The sequence below is a fragment of the Corvus cornix genome, chromosome 1, assembly GCF_000738735.6.
Source record: "Corvus cornix cornix isolate S_Up_H32 chromosome 1, ASM73873v5, whole genome shotgun sequence".
Classification (NCBI taxonomy): Eukaryota; Metazoa; Chordata; class Aves; order Passeriformes; family Corvidae; genus Corvus; species Corvus cornix.
Genome location: NC_046332.1, coordinates 15154408 through 15181435, shown reverse-complemented (window position 1 = coordinate 15181435; position 27028 = coordinate 15154408). Strand labels below are relative to the sequence as shown.

The following is a 27028-nucleotide window of genomic DNA, read 5'->3' as shown; positions in this document are numbered from 1 at the left end:
TGCAAGAAGTAAGTCTACTGCTTTCTGCATCAAGAAGAAAATTATCAATTAATTTTTTAAGTTTGTTTTTTCAGTCTAAGTTATATTCAACTGTAGAACATGGTCCTCATTTATGGTGGGTGCCACACTGTGGTATGCAAAGCCCAGTGAAGAGCTGTCATTGTTCATCACCAAATCTAGCAGTTTTGCCTCCAGCCACAGCCCTGAAACCATGAGGCAGAAGTGCTGCAAAGTAGTTGGGCAAGTTGGAGGTCTGACCTGATCCAGTGTAGCTGGGACTTCCAGAAGGGACGAAGAGCTGGTTTAGTTCATGTCAGATGTTCAAGAGATACCACCACCTTTTGGGGATTTTTGATCCATGTGGAAATGACCTACTATATTACCGTAAGAGCTGGGGCAGGGCATGTTTCCTAAAGGTCACAAAAAAGACATTTTTGGCAATAAAAAGTCTATGTGGTAAGTCTTCTAATCCATTTCAACTTCTACATCACGGGATCTTGGGTACATAGGTATCTCAGGTCTCAGCATTCCATTCAGGGAATCCTGTTCTTTCCATAGATGCCTACATACACCCTGGGAGCTTGCGTGTAGTGCAATAATGCCCTGCTGACCAGGAAAGCCTTGTGTGCCTGTGCCAGGTGATTCAGTGCTTCACAAGGACATCTTAGCTCTGCATCACCTGTTGTTGAAGCAATGTCACAGGCTTTTAGGCCATGTGAGATCACCAGCAGGGCTGAAGCATGCATATGGATGGTTTTAAAACCAAAACACTGAAACTCCCTAGGATTGTATTCCTACACACAGTGAGTTTCTAGTGGATTTTTGGGGTGTTTTTCCTGCTTGAGAAAAAGCAGTCTCTGCCCCTCTAAGGAAACACCTTGCATTAAATATTCTTTAATTGTCCTAAACTTGAATTATGGATTTCTGCTGCATCACAGGAAGATTTCTTGGTCAGACATGCTGGAGGAACACATTTCCATTTCTCCTTTATAGTGATATGTTTGGGACATTTGTCAGTGTTAGAAAAGGCACTGAAAGTGGACTGCCAATGTACCCAAGTGACTACTACTGCTGTCAGTGGTATTTGTTAGGTATTTTCCATATTGTTGTCTTATTAACAAGTCTACTTGTAAAGTCTCATTCACACATTCCAGTGAATACACACATGCTATGGGAAAACAAAAGTTACTCCCTTCTGGTTTTAGACATGATACTTAACATGGAATATCTCTTAAAAAAAAAAATTAAAATGAAACCTTTTCTGTCTAGTCTACCCTAGTCTGTTACCTTGATGTGTCTTGGGGGCAAGAAAAGTTGAATTATCAGGAAAGGTAGCTAAATTTTCTGTCTTCAAAATTTTCTTGTTGTTAAACTTTCTGGTCTCCTAGCATTCATTTCGATAAAGCTTTACAGTTGACATTTCAGTTGTTTCACCGTTACCACAAAGTCGTGAGGATTACTCACTTTCCAGTATTTGTCCACAGTTTCTTGCAATTCATCTGAGAGTATTTGGCTTTGGGGACTTGGAGTTATTTTCCTCATAAATGAATTTTCAGCAATGGGGACACTAAGTTTAATTCTTTGGCAGGAAAAGGCTTCACATTTCTCTGTTTCTGTCTGACATATATTCTCCAAATAACCTTCGGTTTACTTTCCTCAGACATTTTTGAATCTGTTCCTTCTCTTATACTGAAGAGATTCTGAAATCTTTGGACTCCATATCTTAGTATTCATCTCTCGTGTAAATGTTAAATCAGTTTAGGCTCTATATTTGTCCATGAATCTAAGCCTTCTTAAAACTTCACCTTCACCCACAGTTCTTTCTGCTTTGGAAAGCTGTGCACAGAGCTTCTGACACTTATTTTATCACTTCCACACCTTCTTCCCTGTGTCACTGTCAGTGCCTAGACAAGCTGCTCATTCTTTAATCTGCTGCACAGTAAGGTCACCTTTCTATTCCTTCTCACTGCTCAGCAGCTTCAGGTAGGATGCACAAGCACAGCTCCACAAGTGAGAATGGAGGGAAGGCAAGTGCATTTCCAGTATCCATGATCATCTCAGAGTTAAAAATGGCTATCTTAGCTGGATGCTGGAGAACACTTCCTGTTTTGGCAGTGTATTATTGTGCAGAGCAGGAAAGTACACAAGAATACATGTCTTAGCCTTCAGTGCTCTGCCATCACTATGTATATTTTCAAGTTCCCTTCAGCTGCTGATCTTTTCTTTGTATTCAATTACGTGTCTGAAGGTGCATATCTAATAGGTTTTACTAATTAAAATTACTTGCAATAGACTTAATATTTTTACAAAATCTGGCATCTAAGCTGAGAAACTGCAGAAGACTGGGCACATGTCTCTTTTTTCTTATGGGTTTTTAGTCAGTTACATGTTCTGCATGTGTATGTTCTGTACCTCAGCTCAGTGGTTCTTTTCCTCTTTGTTTTCTCCTCTGGTCGAGTAGCAATAGTGGCAGGGCAGGAATATTGTGAATTTTTTTTTCCTTAAGTTTTGCAGTCAAGTCTGGGGATTGATTATTCATAGGAATATAGAAAATCTGAACACTCTCCTCAGGAGCATTACCTACTGCCTACAGCTACTATTTAATGGTGCATCCTGATGGTGTTCAGTTGAGTGGATGTTCCTTATATAAGTCAGACCTGCCTTCAGAAGATAGCACCAATGGCTTTTGGCTTGGGACACATCTCCAGCTCAAGAAATGATAACATGTGCCATTCTCAACTGATGGTTTTTTCTTCTTTTTCTTCCCTGTAGCCTCGTCACGTATTCAACATGCTGAAGAAGTATGTGCGTGCTGAACAGAAAGACAGACAGCACACTCTCAAACACTTTGAACACGTCCGCATGGTAGACCCAAAGAAAGCTGCCCAAATCAGATCTCAGGTAATCCCCACTGATGGTTAGTGAGGTTGTCTTAGTTCATAACTATTGTGAAATTTCTGTCAACCTATTTTTTAAAAAATACTGAACTGTCTGTGGACAGCTTTAAATGCAATCAAATAATCTGCTTTCCATCAGAAGATTTAAGCAAAGTGATATAGTAGTGTGGGTATGATTTTTCTTCTGAGAACTAAAAACAGGTTTTCTATCTGTCTGGACAGTGAGTCAGTCATGGACAAGTCCTGAGGAGCCTTCCAGATCATTAATGCTGAGAGTCTTTGTTAGTGCTTTGGTAAATAATACCTCTGGGAAAACATCAGTATTAGATTGAACAACAACACATGGTTGTGCTTCCCTCAGCTGGCAGAACCAGAAGAGATGTAGCCATCTGACTGCAACCAACCTTTCTGTAGTCATTGCAGAGGCACTTGTCTATAAATGTGATTAGTGTGATGCACTTGAGTTTAATATGTTCTTTTAAAATAGTGTAGTTCATGGCATTTAACTGCTGAATGTTACTATAGTCCTCAATGCATACGTTTTGGACCAGCTTTTATCTTGCCTTCATAAATCATAGAGGGTAAGAAAGCAAAAAGAAAACACCCAAGATTGAAGATGTAGCTGGCTTTCAAAACAGCAATTAAAATTGGAGTCACAATGGATAGACTGTAAAAACAGTGTACTGGAATCTGTGGAGTCTGCTGCTGTTCCCTCTATAGGATTCAATGGCAGGCACTGTTCCAGCCACAGTTTTTGAATTGACTGACATCACTAAAAGAAAAATCAAAACCATATACCTCCCTGGATGGCAGATTAGATTTTCAAACACCTATTTCTGCCAAATGTGTACATTGAGATCATGCTGTCTTGAAATTGCTGGAGTGAGAAATGCACTCTTCTAAGTCTTCTGCAGTGACTGTTGTCTTTTCCTTGCCTTAAGCAGCTAACATGACTTTTTTTTTTCCAAGTCACTGATTATTTAATAACAAAAATCAGTGGAATTTTGCAGAGTGCAGGTTGTGTAGCAGCACTGTGAAGAATAGAAACAAACATATAAATACAAGAAGTGCAGTGTATTACCTAACGTGTCATTGTAGGAATGAGTATTGATACAGGATCTTTGCATCTTGAATTGGTCAGAAGGTTGGGGAAACGTAGCCTGGAAGTTCTGTTTGTGAAATGTTTTTCAGTGGTAAATGGAAAACAAAATATTTTGTCCAAAAGCATAAATATTTTATTTGGATTTGAAGAAATCATGGTGGTGTTTCATTAAGATTGCTGTCTGCAAGTCATTTTACTTGTTAGGCCTAATTATCCTGTCAGTCTTCTAAGTCTTTCAAGATGCAGCTCAATTTCTCCTTCTACTGAAGAAAGGTGATACTTGTGAAGAGTACCCTGGGGGAGCACAGGTCATGTGATGTCATAACTCAACCCATAACAATGTACAGGCACTTGAGGCAAAAGAGCTGTAATCATATGAGAGGATGCAGTAATGCTTCTGGGTGGAAATATTTTTTTTGCAGCTGAAAATATTGGCAAATATTTTACAAACCTGTTTTTTTTTCTTCTTCTTTGGAGAGCTGTTTCTTTTTGCAGTATTTGGATTAGAAAATAAATGAATCAATAAATAAATAAATAAAACCAAACACCTGAAACATTCTGATGCAGTAATCACTGTGCCTCATTTGGTTTACGTGTTATGTGAAAAACTTATGAGTATGGGCAAATGTAAATGTTGCTGAAAGAAGAATGAAGCTGTGGATTTTTGCCACAGTAGCTGCTTGTGTGCATGTTCTGCCCCCCAGCAAATGTAAACCCCTACTTTAAATTACTGCATTTCCATAGGATTTCAGGTGGTTGCTATGGAAGAGCATCTAGAACGCTATTTTTGTAGCAGCTGTAGGAGAGAGGTGAATTTTGTGATGGGTTTGATAATTTTGGTACATAGAGCATTCTGAAATCTTACACCTGCACAAGTGAAAACTGTCTTGCTTCCTATAACCTATAAAATTTGTGATAATGTCAAATTATGCATAGTATTCCTTCCTTCAAATACTTTTGTTTCCGTAGGTTATGACACATCTCCGTGTGATATATGAACGCATGAACCAGTCTCTCTCCTTCCTCTATAATGTACCTGCTGTGGCAGAGGAGATCCAGGATGAAGTTGGTATGCAAACTACTAATTAAGAAAAAGACATATATTTCTGTGATGAGAAATTATCACCAAAAGCAAAAATACATCATCTTACTTTTCCTATTGATACACTACCTCAGCTGAAAAATAGAAGAGTAAACCTGTCAATGTTCTTAAATTTTGAATTAACTTATAATGAACCCTTGGAAGACAAATCCTGTATAACCCATGCAGTGGCATCATCATATTGTTGTCTTCCCTGAAATACGTTAATTGACATTTGGAGTCTTCCATGCTATAGGGATGCAGCAATTGACAATGAGATTTAGCAAATCCTGTCCTTTGGATATTTAATTTACATGGTAAGTATTTACATGATATAGACAGTTTGGAAATCCCTCAGCTAAAAAATTGGCTGCAGAACCAGGCATCTGAGAAAAGTGTTGGTATCAACTTGGCAGTATCCTAGTGGTCACACACTTAGTTCTTGGTTAGTTATCAAATTGATATCTCTGCTCCTCCCATTTTTTCCAGCATACAAGCTGGACTGTGGATGAATCAGGTAGCAACAGTCTCATGTTTGCCTCTTTCATGAGAGCTGTAATGGCAGATAGCTGTGAGGGAGACTGGCCTTTCCTTCCATCGAGATTCCTGCGCTTGGCTATGGCATTGCGGCAGCACAGAGATCTCTAGCACAGCACTCAGACTCTGCTGTGTGCTGCTATTCCAGCAAGGCAACTGCACTCAGTTTTGGACATCAGGTTGCTAACGTGTGTCTTCAGGAAAAGTAACACATGGTTAAATGTAAAGGCCAGAGATGGGACAGTTGTTTTTGGAGCAGCTTTTTTCAAAAGTTGTAATACTCTGCCAAATGGCAGTTAATGCATTAGTTTCACTAATACAATACTAACCAGCTAAATAAATCACTGATTTCTTCAAAACACAAGGCAGGGATGCATGCCACTGCAATAAGGATTAGGATGCATTTAGGACACAGGAGGGCATGGACAAGGAGTAGTGGTGGATTCATTTGCCCGAAGTATAAGTTACAATGGAGATGTGCTTCTGCTTGAGATGGCTGGAGATGAGATCAAGAAATTGTGGAAGGGATTGGGAGGCAGCCAGAAAATAACTGGTTAGTAATTGTCCTTAACCATGTGTTTCAATGCTCCACAATTATAAGCACAATCAACAGTCTCAGTCTGTGGGCGTAGAGTCATTCAGGGAGGAACAACATCTTATTGATAATTTGAAAGCATATCATTTCTGTAGAAAGATGTCAATACTGTCAGGTCTTTGAGATGCTCAGTTATTTTTTTTTATGCGCTGCTATCATTCTCTTGGGGTTTTTGCATAAAATTTAAATTTCTTCTCTTCTTGGTAATGTTAATGCTTGTTGCTGAGGACATTCTTGTAAATTTGTTCTCCTTTCTAAGTATTAAAATGGAACAAGAATTTCAGAATCATCTTTGATGTGACATGAGACCAAAAGTCTATTAACTGCTGAGTGGTTTACAAGAATCTGACTCCTAATCTCAAATGTAGTAGTAATTTTTAGGGGGCAAAAAGAGACTAAAATTGGTCATGTATTATTTCCTAGTAAGTTGAAAGCAGCTAAGAAATCACAAAGAAAATGTCTGTCACAGTCTCTTGAGTCGTTTTTCCTTACCTTGATTTTTTTTTTTTTTTTTTTTTTTTTTTTTTTTTTTTTTTTTTTGTGGTTTAGGTTGTGCTAAAAACTATTCAAAGCATTGCAAAGTTTAAAGCAATTTAAACTAAGTTCTCATAACTGGGAGTTACTAAGCAGCACAAATTAAAGTACTATCTTTTCTGGGTAAAATATCAGATCTAGATAAAATAGTTTTCCATAATGAAATGTCTTTCAGTATCAACATGCTTCTTGTTGCTAATATTGTCTCTATACTTTGTTTTACATGTTGGTTTTAATGAAAGTTTGTGGAGGTCATTCCCATCTGTTCAAGGAGACAGTATGCTTCTAGCTTTGAGCACTGATCAGCCTGTTTCAAATTCTGTTCTGAAATTACTGGATTTCTTAGTCTCTGTACTCTTCTTAAACCCATGGAAAAGGCCATTATTACAACTACAGAATCTGTGGAGAAGTAAACTTCTAATAAAACTTCACTTTGTAGCATTCCCAAGAAGTACTACAACCCTCATTAAAAAGACAAATCTTTCATTAAATACCTTTTGTTGCAACCATTGACTTAGAAATTCTGAGTCAGTAGAAAATTTGAAAAATAAACAAGCTAAGAACATCTCACACACAGAATGTCTGAATAATATATTACATATAAGGAGATATGTTTGAAAATAGTTTTAGTTCATTTTCTTTGTTCATTATAGTTTTAGCTTCTAGTTCCACTCTGCTGCAGAGTTCTTAATGTACCTTGAGGAATGGATAATCTTTGCTTTAGACAACAGAGCTCTGACAAAGGTAGTTTTTTCCCAAAATCGAACAAGTAGCTCTATGAGCAGCAATATAAACGAGATCTAGATTGCTGTGAATTTGTACCATGGGTTTAATTCTTCTTGTGTCTAATATTGTGCTGGTTTTCACTCAATTTTTCTCATTGCTAGAAATATTACGACCTATTTTTTCACAGTTGATCAGATAAATCAGTCTAGCATTTGGACATTTGAAGTTTCTTTAAAATGCAGACTTTTGTTGGAAGTTCCTGCCTTAAAAGGCAGGCTTACAGCCATTGTTTTAGTGTGCGGAATCCAAAAATAAAAATCCAGTTTCTATGCTTATGCCTTTTAAGAGCAGCCTTTTCTTGTTATTTTCATAAGTCCAGCAAAGATGGTGTCAGGAATTTAGGGTAAAATTGAAAAGAGTTCTAGTCCTTACCTGCAGATATCCATCACCAGCTGATGTCCACTGGCTTTAACAATGGGTGTCACAGGAGCATATAGATAGTTAGAAGACTCACAGCACTCCAGAGGGTAGAAAACAGCACTTAATTTAAGTGAGGGCTTTCTTCCTAAGCATTTGACTAATTTGTGATGTGCAAATGCCCCGTTAGGGTTTCAGGCATCGTAATGTAGCAGCAAATTCCAGATGTGTGAGGAAGGATATTGCTGGCTGTCTCTTGTTCATGTTGGGGCAGGGGAAAAAGAGCCAGTCTGAGAGCTTCAGAAAGAGGTCACCTGACCATGGCTGTTCTGACAAAGCTTGGAAAGAATAAGCAGGTCATTTGGGTAGGAGACTCTTTGGCATTCTGTCTGCAAATGATTTATCAAGGGGCCGTGATGCAAATGTGCTAAAAACCAGGTCACTCTTGGCAATTGATGCAGTTCTTGGCGATTAATGGAGTTTCTTATGAGCAGGAGTATGCCCCATGAATAGGAGAGTGGCACAAAAAAAAATCTGAGAAGATAATTTGCCCTCCTAGGTATTTGTACTCACCTTTTCCCTCTGAAAAATCTCATATACTATTTAATATGTATGGAAACCCAGAAAAAGCAATAGCAGACTTTAGGAGAAATCAGCAGTTCCTTTGAGCACATCCTGCTTTAAATCCTTATTTGATTAGATTGCTTATCCATGTATGTAAAAGGCAATTTATTGCAGATAGTGGCACAGCAGGCACAGCTTCTGAATCAGAAACTATGTCAGAGGTTTGTGGATCGGTCACATGGGCAGGCAGTGATCTGAATTTTTAATTCTGTCTTTGCTACTTGTTTCCAAACCGATGTTCTCAGCTTCAGCTTTTCTAGCCCACCACTGAGGAAATATAAAGCATTGTAGTAATACCACAGCAGTATTGTACCTAAGCTCAGAAGCATTCAGTTATGAGCAATAAGTAAAAGAATATTATTTCATCTGACCCCTGACAAACAAAATCAAAGTATTGTTATGTTATTACTCAGTTCCACTCTGCCTGTCCTGTTCTTCTGCAGCATGTTCCGGATGCCACACCCACATTACGTGCCTAGAAGAGAAGGCAAACCCAGGCTGACCCCAGATCAGTGCCTGCTTTCACATATATGTAGTGTGCTGTGGGTCATGTGCTATTTTAAGCATTTGTGTGCTCCAGCTTAGCATGACAAAATTTGAAACAAGAGACATTTGCCTCTCGACATTTGCCTTGCAACTTCCTTTGAAGATTTTTTTAAGTGTTTTTAGAAACAGGACAAGCTGCAGACTTAAGATGTCTGACAACTTCCTTTCTTTTAACACTTCCTCTTTAATCATCAGACCCAATACCTGTCTTGAGGGCAAAGTTAGCACTACCTCAGCTGGTTCTGGTCTTTCAGCATTTATTAAACTAAATTTTGATTCCTTGTTTATAGCTTGTAATTTTGACCTGTAGTCAATCCACAGCCTTGCTGCATTTCTTGCCATGAGTTGAATTAGGATGCTGTTCCAAATAATTCTGTGGTATCCTTCTTAAGAGGTTTAAGGGCATTAGTTTCTTGCCGCGGGCTGACAGTTGAAAACCGCAACCAGGGTGGCTTGGGGACTGATACTGCAAAACCAAAACATGCTCCTGAAGGCTTTGCAAAAGGAAATTCTATGTCTTGTCTTGTTTGGTGCCATTTGTTTTGTGATTGTTTTCTTCATCCTCTCCCTTAAAATGCTATGTTTTGAATACATAATTAGTAATGTCTTTCAGACTGCAACGGGACTTCTCAGTATCTTGTTTTTCTGTAACTCTTCCTTGTTCTTCTGTCTTAAAATTACCTGATGGGAAGAATTCCACCTTCAAAAATGTTTAATATTTTGAAGCAATACTTAGGATTTCTGAACCTTTATTTGAAGTTGGGTTGCCATATCAAAGTATCAGAATAATAAAGGGAAGTTGACATACATTGACTGATGATTAAAGAGAAAAACAACACTTGGAAAAAAAAAAAAGGCTCGAGTGTGTATGCATATGTATATGAATTAGTCAAATGCTTTAAAAAAAAAGTCCTTGGGCGGAAAAGGTCTTAATTGCTCATCAGGCACTCCACCTGGGCCATATGTCAATATTTAAGCATACAAAATCTATCTCAATGTTGCTGTGGAAAGTTTAACACAGAATTCATTTGCTTTTGTGGAAGAACTCTTCTGGTTTTAACCACTGATGCAGCAATATAGAATCCTAACAAGTCATCTTTTCAACTGAATGCCATAGGCCTCCAAGGGAGAATATTAAAGGTGTATAACCACCTCACAGAAAATTCAAAATTTTCTTTGAAAAGCTAAGTTTACTGGATACACATAAATATGTCAAATCAATTATGAGAAAGCACAGGCACAGTTAGTGCTAGAAGTCACTTCAGGGTACCTGTGCAAATACACATTCTCTGAAGGCTGCTTTTGACTACTTGTTCCAGTTGCATTATATGTATCGGCACAATGGGCAGAGCAGAAGGGCAGGAACATGGGCTTGTATGATACAGCACAGACACACCAAACAGGCTCTTTAAAACTAGACAACAGGTTTTACAGAACCTTTGGTAAGACCTACATACAACTGTCCTACTTCCAGAAACTCTGTTTAGTTTACTGAGAAATTTCTGTGTGGTGTAGATATCCAACAAATCTCAAGAGAAGACTTGCTGTCACAGAAAAATGTGCTGGTTTTAAAGAGATGAGGGTGGAAATTCAATACTTCTGCTTTGGCAAAGATGATGCTTCCTTGCATCCAGAACTGAACACTCGCCTACACAGTACTAGTCAAGTGCCTGGGGCAATTTAGAAATGACAATTCCATTGATCTCCAGCATGGCAGAAAGTATAAAACTGAAGAGGAATTGTCCAGCTTTCCTCAGATATGGGTTTTTGCTAGTACTGCAACTGCTCACTCTATTTACATTGTCTGGATGACGCACATTCATCAACTGGTGCAAAACCCAACTGCCTTGAGGATGAGCACCATCATTCCTTATCTTTCTCTATGCCAGTTCGCTGAATATGGTCTGTCCCAGTGCAGATAAATCCTGGAGTGCTAATTCATTCACCTCAACAACACTCTTTTACTTTACCAGAAAAAAAATTAAGGCATTATAAGGACTCTGATGCATGCCATTATAGCATCAATCAGATGCTACCAGTATTTTTGCCTCTAGTTTTAGAGAAAGTCTAGAACTGGTTCTTATTAAGCAGCCTAGAACTGCCACCTCCACAAACAAAAAGCAATTTTAAGAATTTTCTAGTCTAACGCACTCAAATTGAGTTACAAGGTAATTACTGTCCTTACTTGGTATGAACTACACCATTCTGAATGATCCCATTACAATACCCTTGGAAACCTTTAAACGAGCTTTTGACTGGGAAAAGGATAAATGGCTTCAGGTGGCTTTGGACTGGGGTGGCTTTTTCATCAGGGAAAGATATGGGGCATCTTGTTTTCCAGTTCAGAAATTTAATCAGAATAAAAAGTTAATAAAAGTGACTAAGTTTATTAAAGAGAATATTTTCCTCTGGTTTGAATAATGCTGTTCTGTTTCACTTGCAACTCTAAAAAATCTGGTCTCATGATCTAGGTGTTAGAACTGAAAACTGATAATAATCGTGGACCTGTAATTTATAAACAAAGTATATTTTAAATTTTATGAGCATCTGCTATTTCAGTGAGTATTTAAATTTTTTCACTCTAAATAATTCATCTATTTGCAGGAGAGGTTTAAAGGTGTTGCCTTGATTTTCTTCAGGAGCTGATGGTGAGAGTACTCTGCCCTTCATTAATAGATCCTTCTTGAAGACCTTATTCCGTGTCTTTTGCATTACTGTAGCCTGAGGTATTTTTTCATAGGCAGTTCTCTTTTAATAGCAAGTTGCTATCCACAGTACAGATCCCACAGGAAGTTCATGATCTGGGCAACAGGCTGAGGTTGAGACAGTGTCCACTTAACAACTCCTTTTGATTCCCTTCTGGAAGAGTCTAGAGCCTACTTGTGCACAATGGAAAAAAAGCATTAAACTTTGAATAATTGTCCAATTATTGGTTGTAGTCTTTCCTATTTTTTCTTATTTGGTTGGATACACATGGAAATATAGATTTGATCAGGATTTTCTTCTAAATCACCAGTCAGTTTCTGGTGTCAAGACAATAGACTGGGAAATTCTGTCTTGGAGAGTCTTGTTTTTGCTAGTAGTAGGTTTATAATTGTATGAAAATGTTGTAATTTTAGGAGTGTGTGTATTATTTTAAATTGGAATACTGGATATATTTGATTTTAAAAAGCATTATAAATTAGGATTACCTTATAGCTATAGATTTGCTCTGAATTGATATACTGTTCTTCAGTGTCTTCAGTGAAAAGCCAAAAGCTGAGCACTCACTTTTGAGATGATGCAGATAAAACATGTGGTGGTACCACATTTTTTTTTTAAGTCTGCTCTTACTCTTATGAAGCAGAATGGCTTCTCAGCCTTTCTCATTAGTGTTTCCTTCTTGCTTCTAGTGCTACGCTTTAAGGAACTCATATGTTAGTTCATCATGTGCCAAATTTGAGATGTCATTCTTTTTTCTTTTTGATAGATAACAAAAGTCTGAAAACGGCTTCCAGTTGTCCAGCTTTCAGATACGATCTGAGAGCAGGTGACTTTCCGAATGCATAGCTCCAGTCGGAGGGGAGGCTCTGGTTTGGTAAAATGTTGCTCGTTAATGGAAATGTCATTATGCTGAGCTATTGGAGATTTTCTTGATCCACTGACTATATGTGTAAATTTTTCATAGATATGTCATCTTAAATCAAGTTCATGATGTCAATGTCCATGAGTACTGAAGCAGCCCAAAACTGTAGGATCACAGATTGTAAAAGAAACAAAGGAATCATCTTAATTCTTACCTGCTGGCAAATTGTGAGTGTCCAGTGAGAATCAGTTACAGACTGTCTACACAAGCTAATATAATTTTATATATAATATATTACAGAGCTAGTGTGTCAGTCTTTGGAATTGTTATCCAGAGGAATTTAAATAGAAGGAGCAAGAAATGGGAAAGAAACGGAAGTGCTAAAGTTGTAATTTTTTTTTTAATTTATTAGAAGCATGTTCTTTTTAGCGTGGTTCTAATTATTGCAGCTATTCTCAAGTTCAAATGTATATTTTTTCTGAAGTTAGGTTCTTAGCCAGCAAGGTGATGTCTAAGGCTATGGGATACTTACTCTCTTATTAACTTCTAGAAAAAATCTTTTAGGTCAACTGTTTCGTGATATCTTAAATGTTCACTTTCTGAGAATTTGGAAAAGGCAAATTCTTTTCAACTTACTGAACAAGATTTTCATACACATAAGAAATTTCTGAAATATGGAGGGTTTTGGCTGCTACTTGCTCTTGCCCTAGTGGTGATATCTCTGAAGGACAGAAAATAAGAACTATGAAATGCTATTTTCCATGGTTCTTGCTCTTTCTGTTTCCCCTTAGCCCTGAGGGAGAGACATATTGCACTGAAGAAGTTTCCAGACAAAAAGACCTGTGGCATAATTTCACAGGCTGACCAGGAGGTGAGAAGAAAGCTTAGATCTGATGGGGTGGTCACGTTTCTCTGTCAGTATGGATCTGAGCACTAAAGGCTGGGATCATTTCCAGTATTTCACAGGAATGATCTACCATAGCATTCCTCCATCATCATCTTCAAAGTACACGGGCAACAAAGTTGCTCCTCCACCCTCCAGTAGGCAGGTCACTTTCAATAAAGTTCTCATCAGAATCTCTCTCTAAATTGTATTTGACTTGTACTATACAAATGAATTAGTTCAGCACCGAATACCACAGAATTGTGTTTTGCAGCTTGATAATGTTATAATTATGACTCATAGCAATATGTAACATCATGATCGCACAGTGCTTGATTCAACAAAACATCTTAAAATAACAAAATACTTGAAATTCAGTGGAGCTTCACTCTTTGGGGTAAGGCACAGGAGGTTTTGTTTTCATATTTACCAACTTGGGGGAGTTTTGATTCATACAGCTGACAAGATGCAGACACTCAAAGTTAGTTAAAACCTAACATCAGTGCAACTGAAAATTACATCCGTGCAACTGCTTTAGAAGATAACATGACACATTGAATTAGCCTGTAAAGCAGGCATACAATTGAAAGCTGCAGCTAAACGTGTTACCTCGTACCACATGCACTGTAATAAATGATTGCGTTGGTATTCTTAGTGAATCCTGTGAATCATGTGCATGATTTAAGCTGCCTTCAGACTGGATTAAGGCAATGTGTGCCAGTGCAAATGAAGCCGTTGCTGTGACTCAATTGCTCTGCAATTTTTGCTGTTGCGAAGAACGGGGAGGTTGCTGACACTTCGCAGTTTTGTCATTTTGAAAGCACATGCTCAAAAGCAACTAACTTTGGGAAAGACACATGTTCAGTTCAGACCCAGTGGTCACTGATGGTAAGTGAGGCAATAAGACTCTGCATTTGTACGAGTTTATTTGAGCTGGTTCCAAGCCCTTCTTTGTTGGATCAAGTATATGTTCTACCATGTAGATGGCAATTTACAAAGGAAGTTTGACGTTGGGTCAAGACTATGCATATAATTTGGTGGTATTTTAACTAGTGCTAATTAGAGGTGTTTTGGGTGCACTTCATTTCTAATCTGGTTTAAGAAATTGTTTTTTAAAACTTCCACAATTACAATTGCTAATTTTAGAGCTGCTTTTCAAATAAATACAATGATCTTGCACGTAATAGTGATTGCAGAGCTTTTCATCTAGTAGATGGGCTCCTTGAAAACACAACAAACAAATATTACAGTAATTTTTGGAAGTTTTAAACAATAAACTATGAACTAAATAAAAATTATGGTTTGAAAGATAGCTAATGGGTTGCTGGCATTCCAGGACAGCAAGAGAAGCTGTTCCACATGAAATTCGTGTCATCGTAGCTGTGCCAGTTAAGGGCTGGGAAGTATGTCCCAGAGTTCAACACTGGAAACAATGTTGTGTGACAGTAAAAGTAGATAAGGTTTCAACATAACATGGGTTTTGCCACTCCAAGACTCCATCAACTTTGTTGGGATTTGTCATGATATCTTTTCTAGCACAGTGCTATTTGCAAAGATTTGGAAATACAGCTGTGGTCTTGGGGCATTATAGACAAATAGCTTCTAACAATCCAGTATCTACCAGAAGATTTTGTAGTAAATTTTATTTCTTTTCTTCAGCTCTTTCTTTGCTTTTGGCTCTGTTTGCCTCTTTGGTGGGATAAGAGAATAGTCTTGAAAGGAGGTTGGAGTGATGTTACACTTTTATCCAGTTCCCCAAACATATTTCACTTCAATTTTTCTAGATGCTGTTGTTGAGGAGTATTGACCCATGAGGAAATGCCTGCAGTGTGCCCAAGAATTAGTGAAACTTGCTTAGGTGTTATGAGAAATCCAAGAAGCATCTTACTAAAATACTAGAAGTGAGCCTGTCTCTCATCCCGAGAAAAAAAAGGTTTAGGTGCCTGAAGGAGAATTTCAAGTGTCTGGAAGAGAAGCAGCAACTGCGTACCCTCGCACCAAATCCAGAGCTGGTGGGAGGTCTGAGGTCCCAGCTGAGTGTGGGCTTTTCCCAAGGTCATGGTTGCTTTTGAGCACATGCTCTCAGAGGGACAAAAAGTTTTGCCATCCACTTTATTTTTCTCAATGGCAAGGCTGAGCAGAATGCTACAAGGAGATAATGAGCCAAACAAAAAACTTTTATTATGGGAAGATTCTCAGAGAGCTTTTGTCCTGTTGATGTGAGATGAAATTTTGAGGAGCAACCTAGAATCTCTCTATTTTCAGCACCTAATAATAAGATATTCACAATACAAATAAAACCCCTGAAACAGTCTTGAATGCACATCCTAGCCTCCAGCTGTGTCTGTACTCACTGCTCCCTGCTTATTTAGGGAATTGTTGCACGGTGGGGGAATTGAGTTGACAGCTGCAGAAGGGAGGGAGTACTGTGTCAATGAGTAGATGTACGGCTTTCCATTAGCGTAACTGATGGTTCAAGTAGCCGTCGATATTTGGAACAAAATCAGCCCTGAAAAACTGATCTTGGACTTTGCCAGTAGTGTCAATAACTGGAAATCCTAAGGCAAACTTTTTTTAGCAGTTCAGCTATTGAAGCAATTATTTGTGAATCATTTACTCAATGCAGACACAGCTGCCTCAGTGTGATGGACTCCAGCAGCTTCTATGGCAGGCACTTCCAATTTCTCACTGCCATTCAGTGTCTGATTCATCCTGTCAGATGGGCTTGACTTGTGGCCATTGTTTCCCTGCTTGTAAAATGGATGTGATCATAATTCTGATGGTTGTAGTATCTGTCTGCCTCACTTGAGCTATTGTGCAGGTCAGTTCCTCTCCAGGCTGTGCACCACAGCTGAGTGGAAAACAACAGAGCTGACAACATGCTCCCACTTGGGTAGCCTTGAGAGGGGCTTTGTGTGTGACTACTCCCAGCCCTCAGAAATTTGGATATAATCATGGTATCGTGATGGGAGTTTGGTGTCCCTCTCTGTCAGCTTGGCAGGCCCACCCATGCCTGCACCATGGCCTTTCCTGAGTGCTGTGCCAGTCCTGGTGCCACTCCTCCACTGCCAGAGCTCAGGTCCTTCCTTCCCGTCTGTGCATCATTTGTCCCTTTCCAAGGGCAGGAGCTGTCTGCAGGTGTCAGCAGCAGGGTATGGACAGGAGTTGTGCAGGATTGGCACTGCCCAGGGCAAAGGAGTGGTTGGGGCACAGCTTCCCCAGCACCATCCCCTGCCACTGCTGCCTGAGCTCCAGGTCTCTACAGATGCCCCACACCATCCTCTGGAGATGGGGAGAACAGGGGGAACAAGGGGAGCTCTCCCCGAAAACCAATGCCCACGTTTTAAAAGGTCTGCCGTCACTAAGATGCTCAGTACTGTAACACTCTCTCTTGTGGTCCATGATGACATGGTAGTACAGTGTTCTCAGCTGCTGTCCCTGCAAGGCACATGGACCCCAGACTCCTCCCTCAGGCCACTAAAATCCAGCTCCTTTTTGTAGTCTCTTCATCCCTATCTGATGAAAATTAACATGTCATGTGATCGTGTCTGCTCAGAATATCAAGGTGCTTCATCTGTCGTTCTTCTGATTAAAGGAGGTGGTTTAATTTGAAAAAGGAGTAGTGTAAGTGCAGTTTGGAAACAAAAATCAGACTTAACTTCTATGTTGAAGATTAAACAGGTGTTATAAAATAATACTGTTTTCAGTAAAATGAACATGAAAAGAAAAACAATTCAGTGTGACTGACATAGGCTTTCTATACTGTCCTAGTAAGTCATTCTAATGGATAGATTAAATCACATAATTAAATTTTGTGTTCACATTAGTCTTACCATCTTCTCAAGTAATTACTCTTTAAACTGGAAAATTTATTTTAAAACATTATTTTACAAGATTCAGAACCCATGTTTGTCCCAGAGCTGAGGTTGCAACATTTTGTTTATTTTTGATGTTCTGAATTTAGTGTTACAGGAATAGGGTGGCAGCAAGTTTCATCAGCTATCTCAAGGTGGCCTTTGAGAGATGTATTAAAGAGCAGAGCCCTACTGCATCATCGTTGACAGAAGCACTGAAGCAGTGGCACCTCTAGTGCTCGTGAGGTAGTAGGGGTCCTTACTGAGCCTGCTGCATGGTTACATTGTACTTCTGTGGTATGAAGCTTCATCGCATAAAGTTGGGAGAAACATAGCATTCAAAAGATTTTTCTGAGGGATCTAAAGCTCTGGTGTATAGAAAATTAGATGCCCTTCATCACTGATGTTACCAGGAAATGAGTGAGCCCCTGTGGAGTGGCATAAAGAATTTAGCAACAGAGTGGTGATTCATGTCCCTGACTTGCTACATGGGAGAGATGTGTGGGTGTGAAGTAGCGACAGTCAGGGGGTCCTTAATGAAGTGCAGAGAAGACAGTCTTTGTAAAAGCTATTGTATCATTAGCTGCCATGTGTGTACTCATGTGCTCACTTGCGCTCTATTACAGTCTCCTATTATGAACTATTTAGCTCTGTGGTACCTGCTCATTATTGGCGCCTTATTAGCAATTACTGGTCTTCATTGCAATTGCTTACTTCAATGCGCTCTTGTGCAGCAAGTTCCCTCAAAGTACTTGCAAACAGTATGTTGTTCCTACAAAAACAGATGTCAGTGAAAGGTGCAGGGGATCAAGAATGGAATTGTAGAATAGTTTTGATTGGAAGGGACCTTTAAAGGTCATCTAGTCCAACTCCCCCTGCAATGAGCAGGGACATCTTCAACAAGATCAGCTTAGTCAGAGCCCTGTCCAGCCTGTCCCTGAATGCTGCCAGGTACAGGGCATCTACCACCACCGTTATTGTAAAAAATTTCTTCTTTATATCTTACAGAAATTTACTTTCCTTCAGTTTAAAACCATCACCCCGTGTCCTATTGCAAAAGGCCCTGATGACAAGTTGGCCCATCTTTCTTATAGACCCCCTTTAAGTATTGAAAGGCCACAGTAAGGTCTTCTTCTCCAGGCTGAACAGCCCCAGGTCTCTCAGCTTGTCTTCATAGCAGAGGTACTTCAGCCTTCTGATAACTCTGTGGCCATCTGGACTCACTCCAGTAAGTCCATGTCTTTCCTGTTCTGAGAGCAGAGGAACTTTTATGTGAGACAGGAGTAGGAATAATGAAGCACACACAACCTCTGAGCTTATTTTTAACACTGAGTTGAACAGTGTGTCCTATACACCTGATGGAGCTGAAAGGTACTTTGATTATTCTCACCTTGCTTCAAGAAAAAAAACTCCACAACATAGATAATACTGTGTAGCTTTAGGTGCTGGTAGCTTGTAAAATAATTTGCCTGTAGATGTCTATTACTGCTTTTTAACAAAGAACTACTTCAGTGTTATGATGAAGTTATATATGTTAAAAAATCAAATGTTTCTTCAGATTTGATGTGTTATAGTAAACCAAATTTAATAGAGTGACTGCTTTGAAGATTTAGGAGTTAAGAGTTGTGATGAGCTTTGGCAGTGACCATTTAAGAGGAAGGAGAAATTGCAAAGACATTCCTTCCTGTGGATCTCTTGCCAGTTGACTTATGGCAGCATGTTGAGTTGAAGAGAATTGTTTGTGCTTCCTTCCAAAGTGGTTAGGAAGAGCCAAGGAATGTATATAGCACAGACCTGTGATCTGTTATGTGGTAGAAATGTGGATAGGAAACAGTACTGAACAATTTTGGTTGATGTTTCAATAAAATGCCTTAGCGGCAGTGCTTATCATCGGGTTTTTACTATTCCAAGCCGTAATGTTTTTATTTATCATAAGAAAACAGAATCTCACAACAGTGAATTCTTACTTTAATAGCATTGAAAATAGGTCTGTAGATACGCTGGCTCTTCCAGATAATTTTTGCATTGAAATTTCCTTGCAGATGAATTACTTCAGAAAGAACAAAACTACTCTGATGATGTTTTGGCCAATATGATCAGCGAACCCAGAATCAGCTATGGAAATGATGCTCTTATGCCTTCGTTGACGGAAACAAAGACTACAGTTGAACTTCTTCCAGTGGATGGAGATTTCAGCCTAGATGACCTTCAGCCATGGCATCCCTTTGGAGTCGATTCTGTTCCAGCCAATACTGAAAATGAGGGTAAGTACAATAGGGGGAGAAGCCACAGAACTTACTGAGCTTTGTGGTTTCTCTTCATGTTGTTCCCTGAAAACTGATATTTTTTTAATGTAAGTGGGATAAATGTTCTGAAGTGTACATTTGGAACTGGTCTGCCATGTCAGTTGTGTCTCTGATGGAACAGAAAGTCCTGACTAAAATCTGTAATTTAGACACACAATAAATTTCAGAGTTGAGTTTACTTGCCTTCAGAGACAAGCCATAATAAATTCTAGGAGATTATGAGTAACAGTCTTGTAAGATATATGACAATGACCAAAGGGAGATAGGTAAGTTGTTAGATCTGTGCCATGATGAAATGAGTGTTTTATTTAAGATAGAGCTTTTTATTTGCTGGCATGAAAATGACTACAGTTCCAGCATACTCCTAGCAGACACATGATGTTATTTTCTGGAATGTACTGCAGAAATGTTCCTACATGCTCATCAATACAACTTGGCTAGTGAAAAGGTTTTTCCTGAGGAGTATTTTATGTTGTTCATTGACTACTTCATTGAAGTGACTGTATGCTACTTAAATAATCCATGTAGAATCTGGAATTGGTAGTTAACCTAGGCACTGGAGCCAATAAATCAGAAACCTGAGGACTTGGGTCATGTCATTTAAGTTCCTCCTCTTGCCTTTGTTTTCCTTTAAAAGTTTAACTGCACTGTTACTAGTGGTAAGTTAATCACATCAGGGAAAGTTTGATACTGCAAAGCCACAGTACATACAGAGCCTGGAACTGCAGAAGTGTTCTCAGGCAAATCTGTGATTTGTAGCTGAACTGCACAGACATTAGCATCCTCCTCAAGTCTTTTGAAACCACTGGCTTGGGCTGTACCTGCTCTCAGAATGAGTTCTGAGATCATCCTTACGCAGTTACTCTCACTCCAGCATGGTGTGTGAGTGACTGTGAGCAACTGGGTGTGTGGGAGATGAAACGTGGAACATAGACATGGATTTGCCAGGTCTGGTGTTGGTGCCAAGTGAAATCAGTGGAGTCAGAAATAGTTTTGTGATCAAAGTTTGTCCCAGCGAGTCAGAGAAGCCTAGGATCAGGCAAAAGAAAAGACCTGCACAAAGGTCAGTGAGGCAGATGTTTAGCAGATTTGAGGGGAGGAGGGGAGGCTGGTCAGGAGTAGGGCTAAAATCAGAGTACCAGGGAGTCAGCACTGCAAGTTAGGGACCAAGTAAAAGAGCAGAGCCAGAGCAAACTCAACAGACCAGCCAGCAGGAAGAACCAGAAGGCAGGAGATGGTGACAAGGACTCCAGCTGTGTCCAAAGGGCACTTGTAGCCAAGTGGCATGCCAGGCAGTGAGAGCAGCTGGCTGGAGCATGTCAGGCACTGACAAGGGGCACAAACGGCTCACAGGCTGGCAGGCTGAACCTCATTTTCTGGGGGAAGGAGCTGCAGCTTGCTTTAACCCTAGCGCACATATCAAGGCTGTCTGCCAGCAGCAGGTCGCAGTCTGGCTCATGCTGTCTGTCCTGCAGGAATTATCAGTTCCAGCTCTTGCTCCAGTTTTTTCCGTAGCTAAGGCATCCGAGGCATCAGTTTCTATACCTGCTGCCTGCTTTCATGAAACATGGGGGGGATTAATTATTTTTGATATCTGTCCTGCTAGCTTTCAAAATATGTTGATTTCAGTCACCAGGTTTAGAAGTTATTAGGTAGACAGGTGCACCCAGACATACCCATAGTTTAATCACACAAGCATATTTTTTCCTTCAGAAACCTGTCTAAGCTCAGAATCTAATTATGAAGGGTACTTCAAAGTGACACTGAATTCCCACAGGCAGCTATACTGAGCATGGTTCTCCTTTTCAAATGTATGTAGCAAATAAGAAACAAAAACTCTCCTGCATGGAATAACATACCATTTAATTATTAGTCCTGTGTGTTTTAATGCAGTATGTGGTTTGTTGCAGCACTTATTCTTTCATGCCTTCAAGTTGCTGGGGTTTAGTTTTGGATTTTTATACCAGGATTGTATTATATTTGTCATGAACTTATTGCAGCAGTCAGTTCTGTTAGGCCAACCGTTATAATTGTTCAAGTATGCACAGTTAGAAGTGGAAATCGTTTGGTGACTTAAACCTCTTCAGGTCATGGACTCTTCAGGTCCTTCTTGTTTCCTGTTATACTTTTCTGTCATCTACCCAAACCACAATGTTCTTAATGTCATCATGCCTACAATACCTTCTTTCTTTGGAGACCCTCTCTGTACCTTTGCCCATAGCATCAAAGGGGAATTTCACAGCTTTGTTTTTTCCTTTGTGTTTGTCTCCCACTTCGTTGTTCCAGAATCCCAGGACTGACTGTGCCATTTGTCTTCACTTCCCGTGCATGTTTTCTTCTTTGATAGTGGTCATACTTCCGGCTTTGTCTACGTTGCTTCCAAAAACATGTTTCTGTCTTCTTATAATATGGTTTGGAAGTAGCAATAAGTTAATAACAATTGACCTAATTTTCTCCTCCTCTTTTTTTCTTCCCCTCTGATGAACTGATGAAGTTGAAATACTACAACCCCTCCCTAAAATTTGTTATTATTCATTCCCATGCCTATTTCCTTCCATGACCATGATCTAATCCCAGGTTTCACTCAAAGATATTAATAATGTATTGGATTGGTGTGTTGCCATGTAATCCTAAGGTTTCATAACTCCATTTGAAATTTTCCCAATCTAAACTGCATGTTTTAAAGGATAGGTTTTGTGCAAATAGTTTATTTTCCTAGAATTGCTTTTACTGACGAATAAATGAAAAACAGTCTAAAAATAAATAGACTTTGAAAGTCTAGCATAGCTCAATGTTTTCTGCAAGTATTTCCTTCCTTGTTTTCCCCTGAGATAGTTTCCCTGGAAATGTCCACAGAAGTTAATCTGAAGTAACAGGTAATATACTACTTGCATGGCTGTATGGATGTCCAGCGTGATGCGACACAAATTAGGTTGACCAAGAAAAACACTTTCTGAGGACCGTACAGAGGCACCGTGAAAAATGTCAGGAAACTGTATTTCAGCAATGCAAAATGCATCTTCAGAGGTGACCCCCAACAAACTCCCAACATCTGTGAAGCTCTGACACTGCCAGGCTCTCTGGGCATTTTGCCAGTGACTAATAATTTGGTGGTTTACACTTTGTACTTTAGCTTGCAGGCTACAGGGAGCCTTAATGCCTATATCTAGTATTTATCTAAAGTAAGATTCCTGTAAATGTACTGTGTTATCCTTATGATTTGTCCAGTTGCTCCCTCAACAATGTTCTTGATAGGTGAGCATCAGATAGCACACCTGCTGGTTCGTACCAGTTTTTGATGTACTTTTATTTTTGAAAAGAGAAGTAAGTATTAGATAAAAGTGGGAATGTGTGGCCTCTATGAAGCCTGAGTAGTCAGTGTAAATAAAGATGTAGCAATTTAGTTTGATGAGTCTATTTGTACACTGCATTTTCAGTCTTATTTCTGTGCACATGGAAGTATATTCAAGAGAAATATAATTCTGGAGCATTGTCTCAGTTTGAAAGATAGATGTCCGCTAAGGAAGGCAGGAGCCTCCCTTGGAATGGAAAATATGACCCCTTCCCTCCGAATTATTATAATTTTGAAATTAAGGGGCTTTCAGGCAAAGATATGAGAAAAGGAATAACAGTAGTTTACAAGTATGTATATGGATAACAAGTCAAACAAATAACAATTCTGACAACAAACAAAACCAGAGACCCAACCACAGCCTCAGCTGTCGGGCCCTTTCCCCCTCGGTGCAGTTCCGCTCACAGCCGGGCAGGGCGGGTGCGATGGTTCCCTGCGCCTGCAGGGGGCGCTGTGCCGCGAGCTCGGCCGTTTCTCTGCACGTGGGTAATGGCAGCACAGCCGGTGGAATAGATGGAAAAGGCGTTTCCTTTACAAACCCGTGGAGCAGCTGATCCCGGTGCCCCCTCTGGACAGTAAAAGGAGCTGTAGCAGGGACCTCGGAGTAGCAAGCTGGGAAGGCAGGGATGAGCAAAATCCTGGGGTGGTAGACAAGATGTATCAGAAACTTGGCAGCTGTAGCTGGAACCATGGGACCCCCTGGCAGACAGGGGTTGTGGGGCCTGCAGTGTAGCAAAAGACCTGGAGCAGTGACAGAGGAATGGCAGGGGCTGGGAAGTGACTACCCAGCTCCTGAACATGGCCGAGAGAGAGGTTCCCTTGTAGGGGGAAGAGGCTCGGGGATCCCAGGGTTTCCCCTGAGGCACCCCAACAGATGGTGAAAGTCCTTTTTTAGTGAGGTCGGCTGTTAATGAGGTCCCAGTTCAGTGGCTGCTCTCACAAGCAAAGGCTCACACACAGCAGAAGAAGCAGGACTAAGCTGGGCTCTGGTGGCAGCTGTGAATTCATGCCCCCCCCCCCCCCCACTGCCAAGGCAGCAGCTCAGATCCTCCTCCTCCTCAGCTGAGAACAAGAGAGCTAGCAGTTGCCCCAGCCCCTTCTTCTTCCAGCCCAACACTCAGGTATCTCTGCTCCTCTGAAAGATACCCTCAGATAATAGAAGTGCAGCCAGATGTCCTCCTCCCCTGAGCTTGGTCACTTCTTTTGCCTCTCTTAAGTGCCTAGTTATTGTTCCTTAGCAACAAAAATGGAGGGAAATTCCCTAAGAGAAAGAAAAGCAAAAGGAAAAATAACCTCCAACAAGCATCAAAATGAATGCACCTTTTTTGTAATAACACACAGTACATATTTGAGTTTTGATTATTGATAAATGCTGTAGTAGGTTTAAATTTCTTCCCTCTTCATTAACTGTTGAGATGATGTGGTCCAGTGAGGGCAAGCAGTGAGAAAACCCACAGACAAGATTTTCAAAGTCAACTGCTGTTTGTGCATACATCAGTACTGGGGCAGAGCAGGCAGGTTTTAAAATGCTACTGAAATTCAAAAGGTGGTAGCTCAGGGCTCTCCAGAAACCAGTCTTTCTTTGTACCAGGCTGCCTGGCATCACAATCTGCTTTGGAAGACCGACCCTTGGCTCTTACCATTTGCCTCCAGTTTTTGCCCTGAAGTTGGTTTGTGACCTTGACCAGGTCTTTTTGCTTCTGTGTCAGTTAAGAAATGTGCCAGTGGCTCAGCCTTTCCCCCCTGTAAAGTGTTTCCAAAATTACAGATTACAAGAATTATTCACTAGTAATACTTTCACCTAACCACAAATACTGCATTACTCTGAGGTCAGATTCATGCTACTCTACAACAGAAACCTCTTTCATCCTTATCCCCTTCACCTACTCCCATTTTTGTTGCTATGCATAGGCTTCTCTCTCAGTTCTCCATAGCTGTGGCCATGTAGGATTACAAAGAGGAGAGAAATAAAACCCCTCTGCCTTCTAGGGAGAATGTGGGGGCCAGGGTAACAGAGGAGGGGTCTGCAAGAGCAGTTTGGATAATGTTTGCTTGTGGTTGTTTCTTCCCTTGGGTCCTTGCCACTGAAAATTACTGTTGACCTGCCTGAGGATATGTGCTGAGAATATTGAAAACCTAGCAGAAGACATAAATGGGAAAATACTCAAAACTATAGCTTTTAGTTAAGGATGGAAATTGCGTTTTATATAGAGCTATGTAAGGAAAACAATTGCATGGTCTGCTAGTGCTACTCTGAATTCTGCAGCACCAGACCAGCAAGCTCTGTGAAAGTTTGCCTTTCTGGAGACACAAGTGAGTCAGATGTGCTGATGTGCTTTTAGTCTGCAGCTACTCTAAAGCTGAATTACTGGGGTTTTTTTCAGAGGCAGGAGCTCATGCAGTCATCTCCTGTGTGCAAAGGACATGGGAGTCACTTAGGCTCTCACTTATAAGCATGGTAGGTTGTTTGTCAAACCCACAGGAACATTAAGCCCAGTGACACATGCTTCCTGAGAAGATCGGCAATTCCATTGCTCAAATCAATAGTATCATCAGGTTTGTGTGATTTTCCAATGAGCAGTTCTTCTTGATTGAAAACTGTGGATCTCTCAGATTTCCTGTGTTACTGCTGCTCACTTACTGCTGATAAAGGCTCATACCTGAATCCAGAAATTCAAATAAATGAGAATATATGTTAAAAAATCTGAATTCTAAGGAACAATGTAACATTTCATTTCTGAATTTAAGTTCTTTGACACTGTCCAAGATTGGGTAGAAAAGGCAACACAATTGGAGCAAAACAGAGAAACAACTAAAAAAGAGAAGTAAAAATCTGAATGTTTTAATAAACATTTCCAGTATGTTTGAACTTAACTGAGGCAGTAGGCAGTGACTCAAATAGCTCTAAGTTTTGCAAATCCTGTTTTTTTATTAGTGCCAGTGAGCTCCATCAACCTTAGGTTTCAGCAGATAAAAGCTTAGTAGGGTAATAAAAAAGTTTTGTGAAACTGGATACGGCACACAGTTGGATAGAAATTTGTGTTTCTTCTTTGTTTCCCTTTCAAAAACTGGAAGACAAATATGCTGTTCACAAATCAGAACATATAGGAATGAAATAATGATTGTATTTTCAAAATGCGCTTTACTTTTTTTAAACATTATAGCTGGTGCTGTAAAGAATCCCAGTTGAAATGAAAAAGGAGATATTCAGTTGGTTTTTAAGTCAATATTGGTAAAGAGCAGCTGCAGGAACTCGTGTCCATTCTGGCTGCCAGTTCTGATCAGACAATGGGAAAAAGTTTGCATGTAATGAATATGATTTTGTTGTATTGACAGAAATTCTTTAGTCTTAATGGTTTCTCACTTGAAGCAGTAACCAGAATATGATGTAAAAGTGACGCCTCAGCTCTGAAGCTTTCCTTGTGAAGTCATACCTATCCCTTCCTTTTACTTTCAGGATTAACTGAAGGCAGATATTTTCTAGCTGTTGCTTTGGTAACTGTTGATGCAGTATGTCTCTCCTGCACTGTCCCACGAGAAGACCACTTGACTTTATAATTTTGGGGGATTTTGTTTATTTTTGTTTGCTTTTTTGTTTCTTTTCTGCACATGCCTAGTTGAGCCCGTTGATGCCCGCCCAGCTGCAGACAGAGGACTCACCACGCGACCAGGTATATGACTTGCATGGCTTTTACCTAACCTGTATTTTTCTGGCATGCATGTGGTCTGCTGGAGCTTAAATGATTTACCTTTGCTTTGGTGTACCCCTCTCATAAAATTTAATGCTACTCCATGAATGAGGGAAGCATCGTTCCCTCACAAATTCCTCCTGTGTGACTGCTGTCCATATTGAGGGCATTTGGTATGTGTGCTTGCAGCTGGAGTGAGTCCCAGACCCAGAACTGGTTTGTATTGAAGGTCTCATCCCTTCCAGTAATAACACTTTGGCAGGTGCAGGAGATGGTAAACTTGGTACCCCTTAATACAGTCATTGGTTCTAATTTGGGAA

The 27028-nt window shown here is 40.0% G+C and overlaps 1 protein-coding gene across 1 annotated transcript in view; it reads left to right on the top strand.

Annotated features, from left to right (window-relative positions):
* The window catches only part of LOC104686955 (amyloid beta precursor protein), a 172991-nt gene that overhangs the window by 121511 nt on the left and 24452 nt on the right, over positions 1-27028 (top strand). The window contains exons 10-13 of the mRNA XM_039550395.1: positions 2773-2901; positions 4969-5068; positions 19404-19625; positions 26637-26690. Coding sequence (XP_039406329.1) covers positions 2773-2901; positions 4969-5068; positions 19404-19625; positions 26637-26690 — 505 coding nt within the window. The remainder of the gene's footprint in view (positions 1-2772; positions 2902-4968; positions 5069-19403; positions 19626-26636; positions 26691-27028) is intronic.